This window comes from Microtus ochrogaster, unplaced genomic scaffold (assembly GCF_000317375.1).
Source record: "Microtus ochrogaster isolate Prairie Vole_2 unplaced genomic scaffold, MicOch1.0 UNK3, whole genome shotgun sequence".
Classification (NCBI taxonomy): domain Eukaryota; kingdom Metazoa; phylum Chordata; class Mammalia; order Rodentia; family Cricetidae; genus Microtus; species Microtus ochrogaster.
The window spans coordinates 18458603-18470223 of record NW_004949101.1 but is presented as its reverse complement, the minus strand read 5'-3'; the positions used below and the strand labels follow the sequence as shown (position 1 = coordinate 18470223).

General features: G+C 43.2%; 1 protein-coding gene across 2 annotated transcripts in view; it reads left to right on the top strand.

Moving 5' to 3' along the window:
* Positions 1-10797, top strand: part of Slc20a1 (solute carrier family 20 member 1) — a 13814-nt gene extending 3017 nt beyond the window's left edge. The window contains exons 5-11 of one of the 2 annotated variants that reach the window (XM_005365643.2): positions 3143-3239; positions 5534-5653; positions 6861-7127; positions 7231-7789; positions 8531-8716; positions 9045-9129; positions 9870-10797. In XM_005365643.2, coding sequence (XP_005365700.1) covers positions 3143-3239; positions 5534-5653; positions 6861-7127; positions 7231-7789; positions 8531-8716; positions 9045-9129; positions 9870-10025 — 1470 coding nt within the window. In that variant the 3' untranslated portion in view covers positions 10026-10797. Of the gene's footprint in view, positions 1-3142; positions 3240-3329; positions 4505-5533; positions 5654-6860; positions 7128-7230; positions 7790-8530; positions 8717-9044; positions 9130-9869 lie in introns of those variants that run through there. The other variant, XM_005365644.3, reaches the window with a different exon arrangement.
* The last annotated feature ends 824 nt before the right edge of the window (positions 10798-11621 follow it).

Sequence of the window (11621 nt, the reverse complement as noted above, 5' to 3'; positions counted from 1 at the left end):
GACCAGCCTGGTCTACAGAGCTAGTTCCAGGACAGGCTCCAAAGCCACAGAAAAACCCTGTCTCGAAAAACCAAAAAAAAAAAAAAGTCCTTCTCTGACTCCTTCCTGATTCAATATACTCACCATTGCGTGTCTGGCAGAATATGTTTAACATGTTGAGCATTAGAAATATCTCTAGCTGACAACTGACCTGGCATGGGGGCTCACGGAGACTGAACCACCAACCTGAGAACTTGCATGGGACTGTCTTGGTCTTCCTGTGGGTCTCCTAATAGTGGGAGCAGGGGCAGTTCTGACTCTGTTGCCTGCCCTTGGGACCCTTTCTTCCTGGGTTGCCTTATTCAGCCTACATAGGAGAGAGGTGCCTAGTCTTGCTACAGCTCGGTTTGCCACTGACTGATATACATGGAAGGCCTGCACATTTCTGAAAGGGGAGGAGAGGAGGGAGGGGAAGCTGATTGGGCTGTGAGGAAATTAACTGATTAATTAATAATACAAGTATTAGCAAATAAAAAAGGAAACATCTCTGGCTTGTCACAGTGTGACTGAGTAAACAGTTCACTGATGCTCAATGGTATTCTTGCATCCAGCAAGCAGGTAGAATTAGTGCTCTGCCCATTCCCCTAACTGTAGTATATGGTAATTTGATTCCCATGAGTACTTAGTAATCCAAGTTTAGTGTTCCTGTTAGAGCCATGTATCTCTCTCAGTGTGCCAGAAAACCAGAATAATTAATTGGATGTTGTTTGGATTCCTTTTCTATGAAGGTTTATGCTGGCCCCTGTGATTATTGGGAAATAGATCGATCATTCTGATTCTGATGAGCCTCTTCTTCGCTGGTCTTAGTCATTCCCTGAGTGGGGACCAGAGGTGCAAAGAGGGATTTCTCAGTGTCCAGACCCTCTCGTTGAGGATGTATGGCATGGTACTGGGAGTTCAAGTTGGCTATGTTAACTATTCTATTTTATGAGTTCATGTAGCCCAGACGGGCCTTGAACTTCTGGTCCTCCTGCATTCACCCCTCAAGTTCTTGGATTACTGGTGTGCCACCACTCTCAGCTTAGAGAATATTTCTTATAAGAGTATGCAGTGGGCATGATCAAGAATGATGGATGTCTAATACATTGCTGACTTTGAGTTTCCTCCCCTCTCCTCTGTCATTTGGTCACAGTCTCTCAGTAACAGAAGAGGGACCCCTCCCTGTCTCCCTCTATATAACTGAGTGAGGTATATTCACGTAATTTCCAAGTAAAGCTTGCAATTCTTGGTCTCATTCCTTCATAGATTGGGCTCAAAATAGTTCCCAGAAGTCTGTTGACTTGACTGAAAGACCTAGTGCATAGCTGGCTTTATCTCTATCATTGTATGTAAAAGACAAATAGGTCACATGATAGAAAACTGTTTTATGAAAATCACTAGCCTAGTTACCTCTTGGGAAGAACTGGGAGGAGGCTAGAAGGGAGAGACCGTCCCTATTTTTAACATTTTTCTTGACTCTAACAAGTTTTTTTTTAACCAGTTAGTGTATTTCACAGTGTATTAAGACTAGCCATTCCCTACTCTGTCCCAAGCTATATACTCTTTATTTTAAGTTTATTGATATTTTCCATTAAGTCTGTAGTGCAGGTTGACTTTGAACTCGGTGGTGGGAGTGTCTTCACCAAGTTCAGTGCTGGTGTTACAGGTATATAGCACCTTGTCCAACCTTTGACCCCAAGGAAGAAAATACACAATGTAGGTAGCTTGTTATCTGATGAGTCAATTACTAAATAGCTTTTGAAAATTTGGTAGGAGAGTCCCTCCCTAATGTCTACAGAATTTTCTTGAAACCCTGGGTTTGCTTGTCTACCTCAGACTTTTGTCTGCCTTTAGGTGTGGCCTGCAGCTATTTAGTTACTCAGGGGTGAGTCATGGGTTCTGTAGGTTGTTTCCGGTCTGGTGTCTCACTGTTAGTGTCCTGTTTTCAGTGAGGGTCTATGCTGATTTGAAAAGCCGTTCTTTATGTGGGGCTTCGTGCTTTTTCTTTACCGGCACTGATTTTTAAGCCACCCCTCCCTCTCCCCAAAGTCTTAACTTTGGAATCCCATTTGGGTCTTCACCTCTGTCTTGTCCTTAGGATTTTCGTGGAACTGTGACAGAATAGCTTTAAACTTTTGTACTGAAGGTTTGGCTTTTCTGGAGGGTCTGTGTTTTGTTCTTTTAAGTGTTTGACTTGGAGGTTTTTCTGTGGGATTATTGGTAGCGCATGCTTGTTGTAAAGGGACCGGTTTTCATTTTCAGTGACACCGACCTTTGGTGAGTCTTAAAGTCTCACAGCTTTGCCTTGGGGTCTTTGCTTATATCCCTGCCCACCCCACCCACTAGTGGACAAGTGGCTTACACTTATACTCCGAGACATTCTTATGTCAGCCTCGCTCCCAAATTTCATGTACATGCCCCCCTCCTCCATCAGCATCCTCTTGCCTGTTCTTTTTTTCCTTTCACGTGTTTGTCAGCCTGTTACTGTATAGTAAAATATGACACTCAGTTATGTGAAAATGGGGACTTGGTCTGGTCCCTCCTCTACTTCAGGGCCCTAAACAGTCTTGACAGTCACTTGACTGGATGACTGTGTTCATAAGTGAGTTAACTTTGCACTTTAATAAAGCCTTATGTCACACTGAGATGTATATGTCTATACACATGTGTGTGTATAGACATATATATATATATATACATACATATGTGTGTGTCTGTGTATGTATGAGATGGTTGTATATAGCCTGCACATTTATTTTTAATTTTGGAGGCAGAACATCAGGAAATGAGTATTTTAACTTGTTCTGTTTATCTCTTCAGTACAGTACAGCCTGGGTCCCGTGTTCAGGTTTACAGATGGACTTTGGATAATTCAAAGGAAGTGATTATTTGGTATATCAATCTCGTCCTTGTTATTAAGAATAGGAAGAAAAAGTTACCTATGGATAGAAGGTGACATTAACTTTCTTTTAGGGAGCGAATGCAGGAGAAAGCTTAGTTGCCTTTGTAGAAATTAGGTAGGAGGCTGTTAGCACCATGATTCCACAGCATGCCTTGCCACAGTGTGCTATGGAAATGGATCTACATTTACAACTTTTAAGATACTGATCTTAATGTTTTACAGGCAGATCCAGTTCCTAATGGCTTACGTGCTTTACCAGTTTTTTATGCCTGCACAATTGGAATAAACCTCTTTTCCATTATGTATACTGGAGCACCGTGTAAGTACAAATCAAGATATTTACATGTGAATTTAAGGTTATTTACAAAACTTGCATTAAATGCCCAATTTACCCCTTTTTGCTTTACAGGGCTGAAATCTCCTAGAAGGTGGCTGGCCTGCGCCCATTTCAGAAGGCTGCAGGCTAGTGTATGCTGAGTTAACCTAGATAGCTTTCAACCAAAGAGACCTGCTCAGATTCTAAATCACTACAGACCTTTCCTCTTTAGTCTTCACAGGATCCACTGATAATATGACCTTCTCCCCTCCCTTTGTCGTATCTATGCCAAAAATGCTGGAATTGATACTGGCCTCAACTATTGAAGAGTCATTAGTTAACCTGTTCTTCAATAACCTGTCATTTAGGACTGGTCATTGGGTGTCATTTTTCTCTCCCAACTGGAGCAATTTCAGTTCCTAATTTATCAGTTTGAATTTACTTGAATGAGAAGAGTTGAATACCTGGTGGTCTAATTACACTTGGAAGAAGAATTTCTGCAGCTAAGGGGAAGCATTTGAGAGGATATAAAGTTCAGGTGTTGTTTGCTTTCCTAGTGGGACTAAGGGAAGGAAAGAATTCACTTATGGCAGCTGAGAAGTTGATAGCTTGGACCTTATGAGTCAGAGCAGTACAGTTCTGTATCCAGGCTCATCTGGCGTGCTGGTTCTTCATTGCATAAGAACCTAGACAGTTACTACACTTACTCTCCTAACTAATCTGTGGGAAGAAGAAAGATTGCTGCCCAAGGCACCCCCGTGTCCGTGTGTGTAAATAGAAAGGTAGCATAGGGATTTTATTTATGTAATACATGCTCACATCTTCACTTCTTAAAGGATTTGAATACTTGTGACCTGTTTATTATTGCTACTGAAATTATGTAGTAAGTCACTCAGCAAAACAAATAGCTAGTAGAATAGTTCTAACATTTTTGTTCTTGAAATGTCAATATTTTATGACAGAACTGGCTTTGATGCAAGAGCTTTGCTTACTTTTGTTTTGTCCTTTATGGATCATGTATAAGGAAAACCAGTCCTTTTATTCCCTTTGGCTTGGAAAGGGGCCACATTTAAATTGTGATGGAGACTGATGAAACCTCATTTGTATTTTACTTTATGTGACTAACTGCGTGATCACAATTGAAAGCAGAACTTAAAGACTGGTAGTCGCCACAGAACTTCAGTTCTGAAGGATCTCAGTTTATGTCCAATTCTTTTTTTTTAATATTTATTTATTTATTATGTATACAATATTCTGTCTGTGCATATGCCTGCAGGCCAGAAGAGGGCACCAGACCCCATTACAGATGGTTGTGAGCCACCATGTGGTTGCCAGGAATTGAACTCAGGACCTTTGGAAGAGCAGGCAATGCTCTTAACCTCTGAGCCATCTCTCCAGCCCCTATGTCCAATTCTTAAAGGCTAGTTTAGTATTTTGTCTCGTACAGTGCTGGGGATTGGCTCTAGGGCCTTATGCAAGCTAGGCTGAGCTACAACCCTGGCTTAAAAGGTTTTTATGGAACAATAATGTTTCCATTTTATAAGTAACTCAATATGCAGTAAGCAGAATCAAGTGAACCAAGTACAGGTACTCAGCTGCTGCGGGAAGGACAAGCAGGCAGTGGTGCCCCGGGTTTCAGTAATGTGAAGTGGTCCTGACTTTAGTGCAGACCAGCAGCCCCAGGTGCCTGTATGCCAGTGGTAAGCTGATTCTAACCAGCCTGATCCTCAGATCCAAGGGGAAAATATTGGAGAACAAGTATCTCAGTGACTTGTTAGTAAACTACCTCCTATTTAAAGGCCATCTTCCTACAGTCAACAGCCCTGTCTTCTGTTAGCTTGATGATACTTTTGCAGTTTCTCTGAAGGCTGCCTGCTCCAGTGAACGTGATGACTTCCCATAGTTGTGTCAGCACGATACTTTAAGTGTTAAAATAAATCATGTGTAAGTGTAGTATGTGGCAGTTAGAGTGAGAAGCTGGGTGGAGAAAGGGATACTTGATTGGTTTTATAGCTTCAGGTTGTAGAGACTCTTACATCTGTGGGGCCAAGAGCATGAAGAAGCACAGTACACGCTTTAAGTGTTCAGTGGGCCTGGTTGCTGTGGGTATAAGCTGGTCATTTGGGTTTTCTCCATGGTCTGTATAGCCACTAACCTCATGAGACTCTGGAATGGCAGCAGCTGTCAAGGGTGATGGGCTAACTTGAGGAAGCCCTCCTTCCTCTCAGGAGGGTTTACACGTTGTTGCAGGGGGCTGTTGCCCTGGGGTTTTCAAGATGCACCATTTTATCTCGTAGTGCTGGGCTTTGACAAACTTCCTCTGTGGGGTACCATCCTCATCTCGGTGGGATGTGCAGTTTTCAGTGCCCTTTTCGTCTGGTTCTTTGTATGTCCCAGGATGAAGAGAAAAATCGAACGTAAGTAATTCAGTTTAGTAGTGTTCTCCCTCCACCCTACCCTTCCCTTCCCCCTCCTCTACCTCCCTCTCTCACCTATGAGAGTACACTATTTGAGCAGACTGACAACATAGGGCTTTTAAATGGACTAAAAGTGGCCTGAGACCTAGCCATTAAGAATATGTGACTAAGGGTAGGTACACAGTAGTTTTGATAGAGAAAGCATTTGCCTCAGCTGTCTCTGTATACTCAGCTTAGATGTGTGTGTTGTGTGTGTAGCAATATCCACTGCATAATGCAGATGCACAGCCATACACATAGTCCTCGTGCTAGAGCTATAACATATAGAAGTAAACAGTTTTAGGGATAAGTAATCTCTTAGGTTATTACAGAACTGTTTTTGTGGTTTCATTTAAATACTGAGGAAGTTTCTATTGGTACTAGCCCTAACTAGTCTTTGTTTTCTTAGTTGCTAAGATAACTTAGCAGAACCCGGTTCTGTCCTTTCAGTGTAGGGAAAGTTAGTTTGCCGATTCCCAGCAGTGCGGGATGCCTAGACTGCAGTGTTGTTAGAATGCTGCGTCATTGCAGCTGAACTGAGGAGCTGCCCAGAGCTGTGCTTGTCTGCTGTGCCGCATGCACAGTGGGAACGAGGATTTCAGGACTCTGACCTCATTTTTTTTCTCAGTCTGGGAGGAGAGACAAATCTTACTTTAATGTTGTATTTGTGTGAGATGCCTGAGCCAGTTGGTGAAGGTGCCTGATAGAAGCACTGCCTGGCTGCCGGGTGCGGAACTGTTTAGGCATGACTGTTACAGCTTCGCTGTCTGCACTCGTGACCTGACAGTTAGGAGATTCCTTAGGGGCAATCTATCCCAGCTAGTCAACTGCCTTCAACTCCCTTTTATAACTGAGTGCTAAGAAGGGTTTTACGCTTGTAAATTATAATAGTAAAACTAAGAAATGAACCAGAACCCTAAAATATTTACTCTCTGGCCATTTACAGTAGCTTGTCATCCTTTCCCCCCAGTAGAGGGTGTGGTATGTGGCTGGCTTGCTCCCAAGGGAAAGGTGAATTCCTGACATAATAAAGAGGGTAGGAATGTTAGCTTAAATTTTTTAACTAGAATTTACTTAGCTATTATTTTGAGATGAGTTTCAGGGGTGGATAGAAAAGGATGTGGAACAAAGTAGTATAGTCAAACCAAAAATCCCCTTTATTTCCTAGGAGAAAAAAAATCTAGTCCCTCTGAAAGTCCCTTAATGGAAAAGAAAAACAACTTGAAAGAAGACCATGAAGAAACAAAGATGTCACTTGGCGATGTTGAGAACGGGAATCCCGTGTCTGAGGTGCCATGTGCCACTGGGCCTCTTCGGGCTGTAGTGGAGGAGAGAACAGTGTCATTCAAACTTGGAGACCTGGAGGAAGCTCCAGAGCGAGAACGGCTTCCCATGGACTTGAAGGAGGAGACCAGCATAGATGGTACAATCAATGGTGAGTTAACTCCCCGGGGTTTCCTGATGTCGTGGTTGTGCAGAGGCTGCTATTCTGGACTGATGCACTTTGCATTGAATGTTCTGTTTTTGCTCTTGGCTAGGTGCAGTGCAGTTGCCTAATGGGAACCTTGTTCAATTCAGCCAAACTGTCAGCAACCAGATCAACTCCAGTGGCCACTATCAGTATCACACCGTGCACAAAGATTCTGGCTTGTACAAAGAGCTGCTCCATAAGTTACATCTGGCCAAGGTGGGAGATTGCATGGGGGACTCTGGAGACAAGCCCTTGAGGCGCAATAACAGCTACACTTCCTACACCATGGCAATATGTGGCATGCCCCTGGATTCCTTCCGTGCCAAAGAAGGTGAACAGAAGGGGGAAGAAACAGAGACGTTGACATGGCCTAATGCAGATACCAAGAAGCGGATTCGAATGGACAGTTACACCAGTTACTGCAATGCTGTGTCTGACCTTCACTCCGAATCTGAGATGGACATGAATGTTAAGGCTGAGATGGGTCTGGGTGACAGAAAAGGGAGTAGTGGCTCTCTTGAAGAGTGGTATGACCAGGATAAGCCTGAAGTCTCCCTCCTCTTCCAATTTCTGCAGATTCTTACAGCCTGCTTTGGGTCATTTGCCCATGGTGGTAATGACGTCAGGTCAGTCCACGTGACTCAGCGTTGCTTACTCTTTTTACAGTCTGCTCACCTCCTGTGCTCTGCCTCCTGGGGGACACTGAACAGTCTAGACAGGATGAGGTGGTGGTTAATAAAACAAAAGGGAAGTTCATTCAGATTATAAGAATTTTTTTTTGTTGTTGTTGTTGTTTTGTTTTGTTTTTTTGTTTTTTTGTTTTTTTTTTGATTTTTCGAGACAGGGTTTCTCTGTAGCTTTTTGGTTCCTGTCCTGGAACTAGCTCTTGTAGACCAGGCTGGCCTCGAACTCACAGAGATCCGCCTGCCTCTGCCTCCCGAGTGCTGGGATTAAAGGCGTGCGCCACTGCCGCCCAGTTTATAAGAATGTTTTTAGCTTTATTTCTGTTCAAGATAAATGTCTCTCTGGGTGGGAACTGAGTCTTTGATAAATTAAGACATCAATGATGAAAAACTTAAAATCACTGACTGCCCCGAAGAGTGGACTTAAGGTCGTCAAGCCTTGTTTCTGTGCCCTGTGACCCTCATTGGGTTCTGGAGGCTTGCTTTAAGTGTGTAGAGGAGAGACCAGTTGCCTACACCCTTCTGTCACCGCAGTCTTGATAGTCTTGTGTGTTGGGCTTCTATAGGGTCACTTGCTAAATGAGCTGAAAAGCTGGGTCTAGACAGTTCAGTCTATCAGTTATTAAGAGACTGGGTCAAGTACTTCTTTCTAGAAAGTCACCACTGTTCTCCTTTTTCTTCTAGCAATGCCATCGGTCCTCTGGTTGCCTTGTACCTTGTTTATGAAACGAATGATGTATCTACGAAAGTGGCAACACCGATACAGCTTCTGCTTTATGGTGGTGTTGGCATCTGCACAGGGCTGTGGGTTTGGGGAAGAAGAGTTATGCAGACGATGGGGAAGGACCTGACACCAATCACACCCTCCAGGTGAGTAGGTGAAGCCTGCCTCAGCACAGAGCTTGAGCTTCTTGAGACATGTGTGCAGTGCAGTGTATCGCAGTCGGTGCAGTGCTGTGGAGTGTACCACAGTTGCTGCTGTCCCCAGAGATGCAGTGTTTGGCATGTCCCAGCTTTTTAAATAATGAAATTCCAGAAGTACTTAATCCTCAGGTGTTAGAGCGTTGGTCCTCTTTAAGTAGGTTTCAAGGGTTAGAGGAGAAATGTCAGGTTTTGTTGCTGTGTAGATTAGATTACTTGGTAGTGTTGGCTTTTCAGAAAACCTAAAATGTTGACAAGCATCTTTTTGTGTCAACAGTGGCTTCAGTATTGAACTGGCATCTGCCCTCACTGTGGTCATCGCATCAAACATCGGCCTTCCCATCAGCACAACACACTGTAAAGTAAGTGGAATGGAATGAACCCTTCATTGTCCTAGCTCCATTCATATGCATGGCTTTACTTCTTTTCTTTGATTTAGAAAGTTTTGTACAGTTGAAGTCTTAATTGACAAGCTTAGACAGGGCCTTGTGGATAAAAGCTGACATTCTGCAGTTTGTCTGCTTGCTATTTCTGTTCTCTCGTTGGAGCTAACTGATTCCTGACCAATTAGTTTGTGTGTTGAGCTTCCTTTTTACTTTGCTCCTCTGTGTTTTTCTTCCATCGGGAAGCCAGTCTGTAGTGTGAGAGTGTCATCTAGTCTGGATAGGTTCCTGTCTCTTGGGGTAGTAAATATGCTGGTTAACAAGTTTGTGAGACTTGTCGTAAGGGCAGTCTTCTGTTTAAAAGCATATATCTAGAGCCTCTCAGGGCTGTAGTGCTAAGAAACTAATTGAACTTTCAAGAAGTTTTTTGGTGACCACAACATAATTATATAGTGAAGAGAAACTGACTTTGTTAAAAGGACTGAAGCTGGTCCAGCCTGGGGCTGCACGGCGCTCTTTCTGCTAGGGTGTTTGTTGTGTCACACACCAGCCACTCTCCAGAACAATCGTTAGGAAGTCAGAACTTTAATTTACAAAGGGCAGAGAAAAAGAGTCTTGTGTTTTAGGACATTTAGCACAGATTTGATAGTTGAATATCTATATTGCCTTTGTCTTCCCGTGGCTACTTAGATAACTTGTCTGGTCTATGTGTCTCCCAGGTGGGCTCTGTTGTGTCTGTCGGCTGGCTCCGATCCAAGAAGGCTGTCGACTGGAGACTGTTTCGCAACATTTTTATGGCCTGGTTTGTCACTGTCCCCATTTCTGGGGTTATCAGTGCTGCTATCATGGCAATATTCAAATACATGATCCTGTAAAGTGTGAAGCTGGGATCAAAATTTGTGTCAGCATCTGGGACCACCACACACATTCCTGTTCCTAGAAGAATGCTCACAGTGTTGCCGAAGACAGACAAGGGTTATAAAGTTTAGGAGCCATGGGAGGAAAGTGTAATTTACACTATAATTGCTTTTGTGCTAAATATGACTTGTCTCAAAGTTAGCTATGTAAAATAGCCGGGTTTCCATCAGTTCATTCTAAGGTCCCTTCTGGGCTGTGAATTCCTGTACATAATTTCTCTACTTTTTGTATCAGGCATCAATTCCATTATATTTTAATGTTGTCTGTAAGATAACTTATGTGGGTTCTTTTTAAACAGCCAGGCAGAGCCATTTAATGGCACGTATTCTGCTTTGTTGGCCTCACCAGCTTCTTCCCCAACATGCACAGGGATTTAACAAATATGTAACTGAAGCTTCCCTCGTAGTCTCTCATAGAAATAGTCACGGCACTCTGCCCCCTGTCGGTCGTAGCAGGTTCTGTTGACATATGAGGGAACTTATTAGAGGGCCAAGAAACTTGGACACAGTGAAAATAAAAGTTTATAGGAACTTCTTTGCAAGCAACTCATGGACATGTTGCTAAGAAGTATGAAGACAAAGCCTCCTGGCGGTTGTGATTCTTCCTTTTGAGATTTTTGGCAGTGTGGGATGGGTGAATGAAGTGGGATATGAACTCTGGGCAAATTCAATGGGACAGCCTTCCATGTTCATCTGTCTACCTCTAACTGAATAAAAAGCCTACAGTTTTTAGAAAATTTGTTCTTGTGGTTTTTGTTTTAATCGAGTCTTCAGAGTCCTGATCATTCAACATTATGACCTTCTTAGGAGGGTGACTGCACTTCCCCGAATGAGGGTGCTGTCCAAGTTCAAGCTCCTTGCTCTTCATTTTCTGTGTTCCCCTGAGTGATGTTGCTCCATGTAGCAGTTTAGTGTGTGGCAGTTGTGCAGCCCAGACCTCAGGCAGGTCTGCACATAGATTGTCTCTAGCTTTACGGTGACAGAGAAGCTGAAGTGAAGTTGTATGTGATTCACCTAAGAATTCTTGCTTGTAGGCCTGAAGATAGAACCCAGGTAGAGTACTCGCCTGCCACACACAGGCCCCAGGTTTAATCTTTGGCACTGCAGAGAAAAAAGTTTGGGGTTCTTTAGCCTTGCTATGGTAGGTTTTGCTCTTCATCAGAACAATTAATGAAAAATGTATTTCTTTGTAAACTAAGTTGATGGGGTCTATTCTGAAAATTACTGGACACTTAGTTTTATAGAATATTTTAATAAAACCCATGACCACACCAGAAGAAGGCTATGCCCAAGAGCTATCTGCCTTTCTATCTTGTCAGTTTTCCTGGAGAATTCTCAGTAAATATGTTCCCCCTTGCCATCAGGCACTGAGCTGTTGATACTGAGTCCCCGTGAACGTTGTGGCAGGTTTTCCCCTTAGTTTGGAACACTTCAGTGCTTAGTGAGTTTCGGCAGAGAGTGGACCTTAGCTCGAGGCTCAGGCTGGCAGTATGATGGAGTACAATGGGAAGACTGGCCCATTCCCTCCTAAGATTCCCAGGAGTTAATTTTATT